This window comes from Notothenia coriiceps, unplaced genomic scaffold, assembly GCF_000735185.1.
Source record: "Notothenia coriiceps isolate Sejong01 unplaced genomic scaffold, NC01 NC01_scaffold00024668, whole genome shotgun sequence".
In the NCBI taxonomy this organism is placed as follows: domain Eukaryota; kingdom Metazoa; phylum Chordata; class Actinopteri; order Perciformes; family Nototheniidae; genus Notothenia; species Notothenia coriiceps.
Genome location: NW_011357369.1, coordinates 102,929 through 113,364, shown reverse-complemented (window position 1 = coordinate 113,364; position 10,436 = coordinate 102,929). Strand labels below are relative to the sequence as shown.

Below are 10,436 nucleotides of genomic sequence, written 5' to 3'. Positions count from 1 at the left end.
ATGTCAGTGAAGACTGAGATATTTGATGCAAGAAGATGCATAAGTGACTATACCTCTTTCCAAAACAGCGAGAACCTATCTGCCAGACAGAGAGTGCCATAAGGTAGGGGTGAGCGTCAGAGGGGAGCACGCACCATGTATCTGAACACTAGAAGCCGAGGCTTGGTCCACGTGGACTGGTACAATTAACATTATGCAATGAGTCGTTCAGCTGTGCGCGAGGCGGTTCATGGTCGCGAGACGTTCAGGCGTCGCGAGGTGTTCAGCGGTTTGCGAGGCGTTTCAGGGTCGAGAGGCGTTCTGGGTCGCGAGACGTTCTGGGTCGCGAGGCGTTCATGTCGGTCGCTGAGGCCGTTCAGTATTGGTCAAGAGTTCGTTCTGGGTATGAGGCGTTCTGGGACGCGAGGTGTTCTGATCGCGAGGCGTTCATTGCCCCGGTCGCTAGGCGTTCTGGGTCGCTAGCGTTGTCTGGGTCGGCGAGGCGTTCATGGTCCGCGAGAGTTCTGGGTCGCAAGCGTCTCAGGGTCGCTAGGCGTTCTTGGGTCCGCGAGGCGTTTCTGGGTCGCGAGGCGTTCAGGGTCGCGAGGCTTTCTGGGTCGCGAGCTTGCGTCCTTTTTCATCTTCACCATCATCCATCATCATCCAGCACCATCACCATCCATCTACTATCATCATTCATCATCAGTCATCACCACCATCATCCACCATCTTCATCATCAGCACCTGAATCCCTTGCTCCCGCCTTCCTTTCCAGTTGGACTTCTGTCAGCTTGATTGACAGGTGAAGATTAGCTCGCTTCTTTCCTCCCACATTACTCCCCTCCTCTTCAGAACAGCAGATCATTAAAGGAGGTGCGTCGGCCAAATCAGGGTGGGCGAGGCAATTCAGGGTCGCGAGGCATTTCTGGGTCGCGAGACATTCTGGGGTCGCAAGCCATTCTGGGTTGGTCGAGGCGTTCTGGTGTCGAGGCGTTCTGCGGTGGCGAGGCGTTCAGGGTCCGCGAGGCCGTCTGGGTCGCGAAGGCTTCAGGGTCGCGAGGCGTTCTGGGTCGCCGAGGCATTCAGGGTCGCTGAGCGTTCTGGGTTTCGAGGCGTTCCTGCGGTCCGAGAATTCAGGGTCCTCGAGGCGTTCAATGGGTCGCGAGGCGTTCTGGGTCGCGAGGCGTCCTTTTTCCATCTTCACCATCATCATCATCATCAGCACATCACATCATTCACTATCATCATCATCATCACCACCATCACCACCATCTTCATCATGCATCTTCATCATCATCTACCGTGAATCTTGCTCCCGCCTCTTTCACCAGTGACTTCTCCTGTCGAGTTGATGACAGGTGAAGATTAGCTCGCTCTTCTTCCCACATATACTCCCCCCCCCTCCTCTTCAGAACAGCAGATATGTAAAGGAGGATGCGTCGGGCCCATCTGGGTCGCGAGACATTCTGGGTCGCGAGGCATTGTCTGGGATCGCGAGACATTCTGGTCGCAAGGCATTCTGGGTTGCGAGGCGTTCTGGGTTCGCTGGAGGACTCTTCAGGGTCTCGAGGCTTTGGGTCGGCGAGGCGTTCTGGGTGCGCGAGGTCGTTCTGGGTGGCGAGGCGTTCCTGGGGTCTGCGAGTGTCGTTCAGGGTCGCGAGGCGGTTCTGGGTTGCGAGGCGTTTCTGGGTCGCTGAGACTTTCAGGGTCTCGAGGTCGTTCTGGGTCGCTGAGGCGTTCTGGGTGCGAGGCGTTCTGGGTCGCGAGGCGTTCAGGGTCCGCCGAGCGTTACTGGGTGGCGAGGCGGTTCTGGGTGGGAGGCGTTCAGCGGTCGCGAGGCGTTCAGTTCAGCGGGTCTCGAGGCGTTCTGGGTGGCGAGGCTTCATGGGTGGACGAGGGCGTTCAGGTGGTCGCAGTGAGGCGTTCAGTGGTCTCTCAGTAGAGATGATGTGCCTGATGGCCTCTTCTTTTTGGGCCAGATGGGCGCCAGAAGGATTGATGAGGAGTGACATCATGAAGCGGAGCGCTCCAGTCATTTTGATAATCTCTGGAGAGACATTCAAGTGCATCGTCAACCTTTCAGTGCTCACACAGAAACCCTGCTGGAGTGAGCTACCTTCATCATTACATCAATCATCATCATCATCAATGTCTTCATCTTCAACATCAGGAATCTAACGTCTTCATCTTCATCATCTCTCTCCATCAACGTCATCTACTTCTTCATCATCTTTTCCTCTTCACCATCATCATCATCAGCACCATCATCATCATCATCATCATCATAAATCATCACCATCCACCACCATCTTCATCATCATCTGGTCATCATCATCACCGGTGAATCCCTTGCTCCCGCCTCTTTCCCCAGCTGATTTCCTGTCAGTGATTTGACAGGTGAAGGATTTAGCCGCCGTCTTCCCTCCCACATTACTCCCCCCTCCTTTTCAGAACAGCAGATATTAAAGGAGGTCGCCCGGCCACTCACATGCCCTCCCCCCCCCCCCCCCCCCAGAGGAGCAGCACCATTAAAGGGCAGATTTAAGCTCATTTGAAGGTAACGGAGCTTCGAGGAGCCTTTAATGTGTTTAATGGGGACGAAGCACATCAAAGGCAGAGGACGTCCTGTTGCCGGGCGGATTAGAGCAGGTGGCCCCCAGACTGTCCCCCAGCAGCCCCACTGTGCAGATTAATGCTCCTGCAGGAGGACCCCCCCTCTCTTATCACTGGGGGGGAAGGTGCCTCGCTCCCACTCTTTATTCTATCTGCTGCTTTATATTCAATGTTCCTCAGGCTGACCTCAGATCTGTTCACCTTTCAACACTTTATATCTGAGCCTTTCTTCGAGCTGAGAGAGAGAGAGACACTTTAATAACACAGAGAGAGAGACAGAGAGAGAGAGAGAGACAGAGAGAGAGAGAGAGAGACACTAATAACAGAGAGAGAGAGAGACTTTAATAACAGAGAGAGAGGGAGAGAGAGACTTTAATAACAGAGAGAGAGAGAGGGATAGAGAGAGACAGAGAGAGAGAGAGAGACAGAGAGAGAGACAGAGAGAGAGAGAGACTTTAATAACAGAGAGAGAGGGAGAGAGAGACTTTAATAACAGAGAGAGAGACAGAGAGAGACTTTAATAACACAGAGAGAGAGAGGGAGAGAGAGAGACAGAGAGAGAGAGAGAGAGAGAGAGAGAGACAGAGACAGAGAGAGAAACAGAGCTATCAATGCCAACCGTTCCCTCTGATCCACCCCTGGTGCCGGCAACAATTGGGAAGGCATAATTGATGTCAGTCTGATCGCTGCTTGAACTGCAGTCCTAAAAAACCTTCCCCGGAAAGTAGTTCGTTTTCAATTTGTGGAAGATAAAAACGTTTTCTAAAATCAATTTCTCATTCAATCCACTACAGATTAATTCCACTGTGTTGGATTTTGAGTGTTTTGTTTACTGCTGTACTGAAATTAGTTGCCATCTATCTATCTATCTATCTATCTATCTATCTATCTATCTATCTATCTATCTATCTATCTATCTATCTATCTATCTAACTATCTATCTATCTATCTATCTTATCTTTGAAAAAAACGATACGATATTTGGTCTACCTCAATACAATTTGATTCAACTCACAAAAAAGCAACTTAAATATAATTTGACACTTATATTACTCTGCTCTGTATAAATGAATTCATTTCATAGACCTGCCACATTTCCCCTGTTTAAGCATGGTTTGGATAAATGGTGGCAAAACCATTAGATTTTTGGAATCCGCTATTTTAAGTAGGAATATATGTTTTGATTTTGCATCGATGATATTGTATTTTTGAGCTGACATACATAATGATCTATATCAATGTATCGTTATCTCACCATCCATCTTTCCATTTATCTACAAACAAGATTACATGCATTTTCACAAATGCCAAGGAGGAGAAACACAATCTACATTCTCTTGCCTTGCCATCACCTCCATGACTTCCATGATCAATAGGCAATGAAGGCAACTTACCTAGAGCCTTCCTCCCACTATCAACAAGCCACTCTGTACATGGCTGCTATTGACAACAGCATCCCATTGAATTATTCAAACACATGTGGAGGAGATTTTCAGGGGAGGATTTACACATCAAGCAACACTTTAAATCATCTGACGGAGGTGTGGAAAACACTAAGCCGAGTGATAAGGGTGCAGCTGTAGACAAGAGTCCTGACTCCTCTGGTGAAGGCTCCTCTGCTGTGGGTTTAATGTTTTATCAGGTCCGCAGATAGACGTGCAGACAGAGGGGACAGACTATCAGCAGTGGCTGCTCACACAGGAATAGTATTCAGATTAATTTCAAGTGGATTATGACATTTAACACAGTCTCCTTTGATGATAATAGTTCATAAAGGGATCAGTCAAAGCGGTTATAAACCCATTACTCACTTCATCCTCTTCTGTCGCTTAATCTGTCGGTGGACTTTCATGTGCTGGGGGCCAGGGGGTAAGGTTCACTGACGAATGTGCTTTGGGATGCATTTGCATTTTCCTCTCATGCATTTCCCCCTGACCTGTGATCATCAATAACTACCTGGCGTTACCTTATTATGCACATTATACGCCAGCCACCGTTTCCGAAATGAAATTACAGAAAGATGAAGTTGTTGTTGTCGAGTGCAGAGTGAGCAGAACTCCAGGAAAATATCTGTGGGAGACACAGGCCGGATGAAGTGGGTAGGTAAACATGGCCGACAGATAAGACACATTGGTATTCAGCTGCATCCAGCCACACTGACTGATAATACCCTCTGTCGGCTGCAGGGTCAGAGGTCGGAGGTTGATTGGCAACGGGCTGACACAGGGAAATAGACTGTGCTGACTGGGGTGTAATGGGGTTGAAGCTCACAGACGTATCAGCTTGGCTGGCATGTTAGCGATGCCACGGTCTCACTCTTAGCCTCGCGCTCCTGGATGCTTACAGGTTGTTCACAAATCTTTTAGCCCCTTTGTCAAACACCTCTAGGCTCTATCACACGGCAACACTGCAGCACACAGGCCCCTGCTTGCCTGCTATCTGAATTGCTGGATTGTTGTCCTCGCACACAGAGAAGTGCTCTGCCTCATTCGCTTTCAGCTGTTCCTCCAAGCTCTTTATACCTCCCAGCAGGGTTCGAGTTATAAACTGAGCTCTATGGGGGTCTTTAAAACGCGTGCACGCGCACACACACACACACGCGCNATCTAGAATAACCTCTAAATCACCTTCAATATTCTACACAGTGCTGTGCTTAGAGCCCATAGGCCTGAGGCTTTCAGAGGAGGAGGGAACACATTAGCGGACACACACACACACACACACACACACACACACACACACACACACACACACACACACACACACACACACACACACACACACACACACACACACACACACACACACACACACACACACACACACACACACACACACTTTTAAGAACAGTATCGAAAAAGAATCGCAATTCTTGACTTGGTATCGAAACCAAAATGTTGGTATCGTGACAACACTAGGATGGAGTGTGTGACGCAGTGTGTGATGCAGTGTATGATGGAGGAGTGATGGAGGAGTGTGTGATGGAGTGTGTGTGACGTAGTGTGTGACGCAGTGTGTGACGGAGTGTGTGACGCAGTGTGTGGCGCAGTGTGTTACCTTGAAGGATGTTCCTCTGCTCCAGCTCGTCGGCTGACGGCCTCTGACTCAGCCGCCTGCAGGAAGGAAACACGGTTGAGTCAGCGCTTTAGAAAGGCTCGTATTGATCCTCAGAGGAGCAGCATTGATCCAGAGCTGCACAACAAACGGTCTGAGGGCGGAGAGCCTCTCAGGCACATGATTTACAGCATGAAGAGCGGGGGGGAATCTGTCACTCTCAGGGGTGGAAGGTACCACTGAAGTACTATAAGTGTGTATTCGAGGTAGTTGGACTTCACTTTAATATTTTATTTTCATGACACTTTATACTAATTTAGACGTTTGAATAAAAAGAGCTGCTTCACTTGAACAATTCATGAAAAATATGACATTTTTATTTATTTAACTTAGTTTTTGTAATGTTTTTATATATATTTTTAATAATACGTTTCTTTTAAATGTAATTATAATTACTTGTTTTCACTTAAAGGAAGGGTAGGTAAGAAAGGAGAAACCAGCTCGAGTGCGCTAGAAGCAGGAGCCCCTCCTCCAACACACACGAACGCACACATGACCAATGAGGGCACGAGATAAGTTTGTGCACAGATGGAAGGCTGACAGGCAGGTAGGCCATCCAGTTATTTTAGCCGGGCCGGCTCAGATGATTGGTTGTGCTTTTTACAGCGCTACGGCTTCCACTGATGAGAAATTTTAATGTATTTATTGTCAAAGCATTTCATATATTCATTGCTATCGGGATGTTAAGAGCATTCCATGGAATATAACAAAAAGTGTTTCTGAAGTGAATTATCTACCCTACCTTTAACAGACATTTAACAGAGTGTATTTTTAAAGTGCACTTTTACTCCAGTAAACGATCTGAATACTTCCCCCGACACTAATCATTGTCTAAATAATGGCTGACTTCTCACATCCTCTTAAACTATAAGTATGTTCAGTATATATATGATTTATTTACCGTGTGAGTGCGGATCCGATCTTGTTCCTGACGGCCATCCACTGTTCTCGGTTCTGCCAGCTTATGTCCTGGTTCTCCTGGTTCTCCTGGTTCTCCTCTCGCTCCTGCCGCTCCAGCCTCAGCGCCAACGTGTCCTTCCTCTTCACACGACTCGCCAGACCACCTGGATCACACAACACACAGTTTATATACTACGAGTTATGTATACTACATAGTACTATACATTTTACAATCCAAACATTAAACGATAAGTTAAAATCCTGCAAATTATCTTAAAAGAGTGTAAGAGACCATGATCTGGCATTATTATTAACAGTTATATATAAAAAAGACAACTACAAAAAGCTGCTTTGGGAAATGAGGCTTCCATTGCTAGGATCGCACATCTTAAATCAAGCATCTCTTAAAAAAAGAACGGCAGTGTTCATGATAAAAGTATAGACTTAAACGTTTGAACAAAATGTAAAAATAAAGATGCTCTTAAAGGTCCCATGTCATGGCCATTTCTACTGATCATAATTCCATTGTTGAGGTCTACTAGAATAGATTTACATTGTGCAATTTTCCAAACTCACATTGGTTTCTCATACGGCGTCTCTGTATAGTATGTGTATTCACTCTCTATCCTAAACGGTTTGTTGGAGCTCCTACCCCCCCCTCCCTCCCTATGAGCCCAGTGGCCGTCTGCGAGACAGCGAGACAACGCGAAACCCAGCCCGAAACACACACACACACGCAGCGTGGCTTGGAGTTTGCATGTGTGTTCAGACTGAATTCCGCGGTGTCTCGCTGTCTCGCCGACCCCACACCAGTGAGCCAGCTCACAGTGTCCCACTCCTCGCAGCAGCGAGCCTTCGCAACGTCCCGCCGAGTGTGTGTGTGTGATTGGTCCAAACGTAACGGCTCCGCGGACTTATAACTATAATGTAATATAGCTGTTATAGTTACGTTACGTCACTATACAAGAAGTAAACGATAAGAGAAATCTCCAACGAGGCGTTCTGGGGCAGCATAGACAGGTCTTCTCTGTGTTAGAGTTTTACTCGCTACAGGGTGTACTTTGAGGGTTTGTGACTCGGCAGACCGTTTACATGCAGAAAAACCTTCATAACACACAAGGGGACGGGTAATAACCAGAAAAGTATGACATGTCAAATGAGAGGTTAAGAGACCCTCATGAATCTACCATCAATTTCTAAGAGATTTAACACACTTTTAAGTCTTGTTGTTATGCTTTCAGAAAAAGAACCCAAAACAATTAGTATTTAAAAAAAATGTGTATAAAATCTTATCCTCAAATTGTTAGGGCCAAACCCTCAAAGACGATTCATCTCCTCTTAGTAAGACAAAACAAAGCAGTGAGAGATCTTCAGATTTCACAAGCTGAAGGTTTATAAAAACTATACGATATTATAAAACTACTAAATGGTTGCATCAAACTTTTTAATTCGCACATTCAGCGACTGAAAATACTTATTATGATCAGTTTTAAAGAACATAAAAAAGCAGTATATTTAAAGTACTGCTTTTTCAACTTCTTAAAAAGTCATTTCCAAGCAGTTTTCACACTCGGGTTGATCTCCTATACTAGTATAAGAAAGTCAAACGTACTTGGAGGCCCTTCCTCATCGTCGTCCTCCTCTTCGTCGTCGTCTTCTCGGTACAGGATTGGGCCGTCGGAGTCGCTCTCCTCCTCGCTGTCGGGGCCCCCCCCCTCCGGGATCACGCTGACCCTCAGGTCCACCAAGCCCCTCCGGCTGCGAGGCTCCAGCTCCGGCTGGCGGGGGGGCCGGGTGGGGTGCAGCTTCCTCATCTCCTCCTCCAGGTCGAAGTCATCGTCGTCTTGCCTGTGAACAACCACAGATTTATTATTAGTCTTTAAAAAAACAAGGAAAATGTATAAAAACTCCCAAAAATATGATTTATTCCAGATTTATCGATGTAGGAAGCAAGGCTCAAAGATGACTGGCTGTAAGGCTACAACAAACAATTATTTTAAATACTTATTATTCGTATACATTTGTTTTCTTTTGAATAATTAATTAAGTCATCGTCGTCAGATTTATTATTCATTAATATCAAGGATATATATCAATATTCCAATTACTTGTATACATTCTGCATTATTTCTATTATATTATATTTTATTTACTTGCACTATTATCTGTTTATTTGTGCTGCACTGTTGGAGGAGCCTGTGACCTCAGATTTTCATTGTCATAACTACACTGTAGCTATGCACACAATAAAAGCCTTGAATCCTTGAACATGCATAAAAACTCCCAAAACTATGATTTACGGCCCCTACACAGGGCGGCGTGCGTTGCCGCTTCAACCCTTCTGCCCATTCACTTTGAATGGGGTGACGTCACGATTGGCCGAACTGCATTGTGGGAGCAAAGCGAAGCTTCTCTCGCGGTGCTCGCTGCAAAAGTAGAGCAATGTTCTACTTTTGCCGCAATCAAACCGCGTGCTTGTTTGTCTGCGGCGGTAGATTCATGTGATTGGTTAGCAATAGAGAAAAAAATCGCAATAATAAAAAAGAGTTGCAAAAAAGATAAGAGATTCAGTTAGAACCTAGAGTATAATGAAAGAGTCTTAAATGTTCAGGGACGGATGGAAGAAAAGACAGAGATGGATGTATTGCGGAAATGTGCCAAGTGAAAGTAGAATTGGTGAATTGAGAGGTACGCCTTTCTTGTTACGGGGTACCTTCAGATCTACACGACGACACGTAACGTACACACAACAACTTTCCTACCAATTGTTACCGTAGACAATAGTGGGAGTGACGAGTTCTAGTGTCATTGTGATTGCAATAAGAAAAGAGGGAAATAGATATCATAACCTTAAACAACAAAACAAGTAACCGTGATGAGTACGTTAGCTGCTGCCGTAGAAGTCAGAGCGACATGTAAATATAAATTTGACACAATAAGAAAGATTGATAAAAATTATGCGCAAAAGAAAAAGATGGTCGGCTCGTGAGCGTGAACACGTCAAGAAAGTAGATTACGGTCGGGGGCGATCCGCGAGCGGGGGCGAGCGGTTCTCTACTGGGGGCATGTTCGATACCCTGGGGAGCCGGGCTATTCGGAGCTGAGGCAGCGCTTGGCGAGACGTGGGTGGCGGGGAACGACAGTATCTCCCTTGGTTCTCCCTCTCCAGAGTTTGTGAGGGAGTCGGTGAGACTTTTGCGGAACGGAAAGGCGGGGGAGGGTGTAGGGAGGTAGGGGGTCACAAGTAAGGAAGTCGTGGGGGAGGTGGGGCAAGGGTGCACGCTACTGGGTCGGTGGGCTCGGGGCGGCGAGGTCGGTGCAAGGGGAGCGTTAGGGAATAGGTCTCTGCGACTGTGGGGCCGGAACAGAGTCGGGGGCTCCGCAAGGTGCTCCCGGGGTAAGGGACGCAACTCAGAGGGGGACTGAGAAGAGCCACCTCAGGGGTGGTGCCTTGAGTGAAGGGGTAAGGGTAGCCGGGGGAGCGCATTCACATTGTGTTGACATCGAAATTCTAATATTTGTTAGTCTTTGTTCCAAATAATGGTCCGATCCAAATGTGCATACTCATAACTGAACCACACACCGTATTTTGTTCTAACTTTTGTGTAACATCTCTTGATCTTTATATTTTTTATGTTTAATTGTTCATAAATGAACGTCACTTACCTTATCTTCTATTTATTACTTGTTTTTTAGCCGTCATAGTTTTTATAAAACATATAAGTTAGTGATAATAATAATCTCGTGTATCTTATCAATGAGGGGTGAGTATAATTTTTCGTCGTATTTATTAAGTCTGTTTACCTATCCTGTTTTCTTATTTACATTGC

General features: G+C 46.4%; 1 protein-coding gene across 1 annotated transcript; it reads right to left on the bottom strand.

Annotated features, from left to right (window-relative positions):
- Positions 1-5,506: 5,506 nt before the first annotated feature.
- On the bottom strand, positions 5,507-9,673 carry LOC104955664 (phosphatase and actin regulator 4A-like). The gene is made up of 4 exons (XM_010783048.1): positions 9,624-9,673; positions 8,219-8,454; positions 6,608-6,770; positions 5,507-5,705 (listed from the first exon to the last, which is right to left on the bottom strand). Exons 1-4 carry the CDS (start codon positions 9,671-9,673, stop codon positions 5,507-5,509), a joined length of 648 nt encoding a protein of 215 aa, XP_010781350.1.
- Between the last annotated feature and the right edge of the window lie 763 nt (positions 9,674-10,436).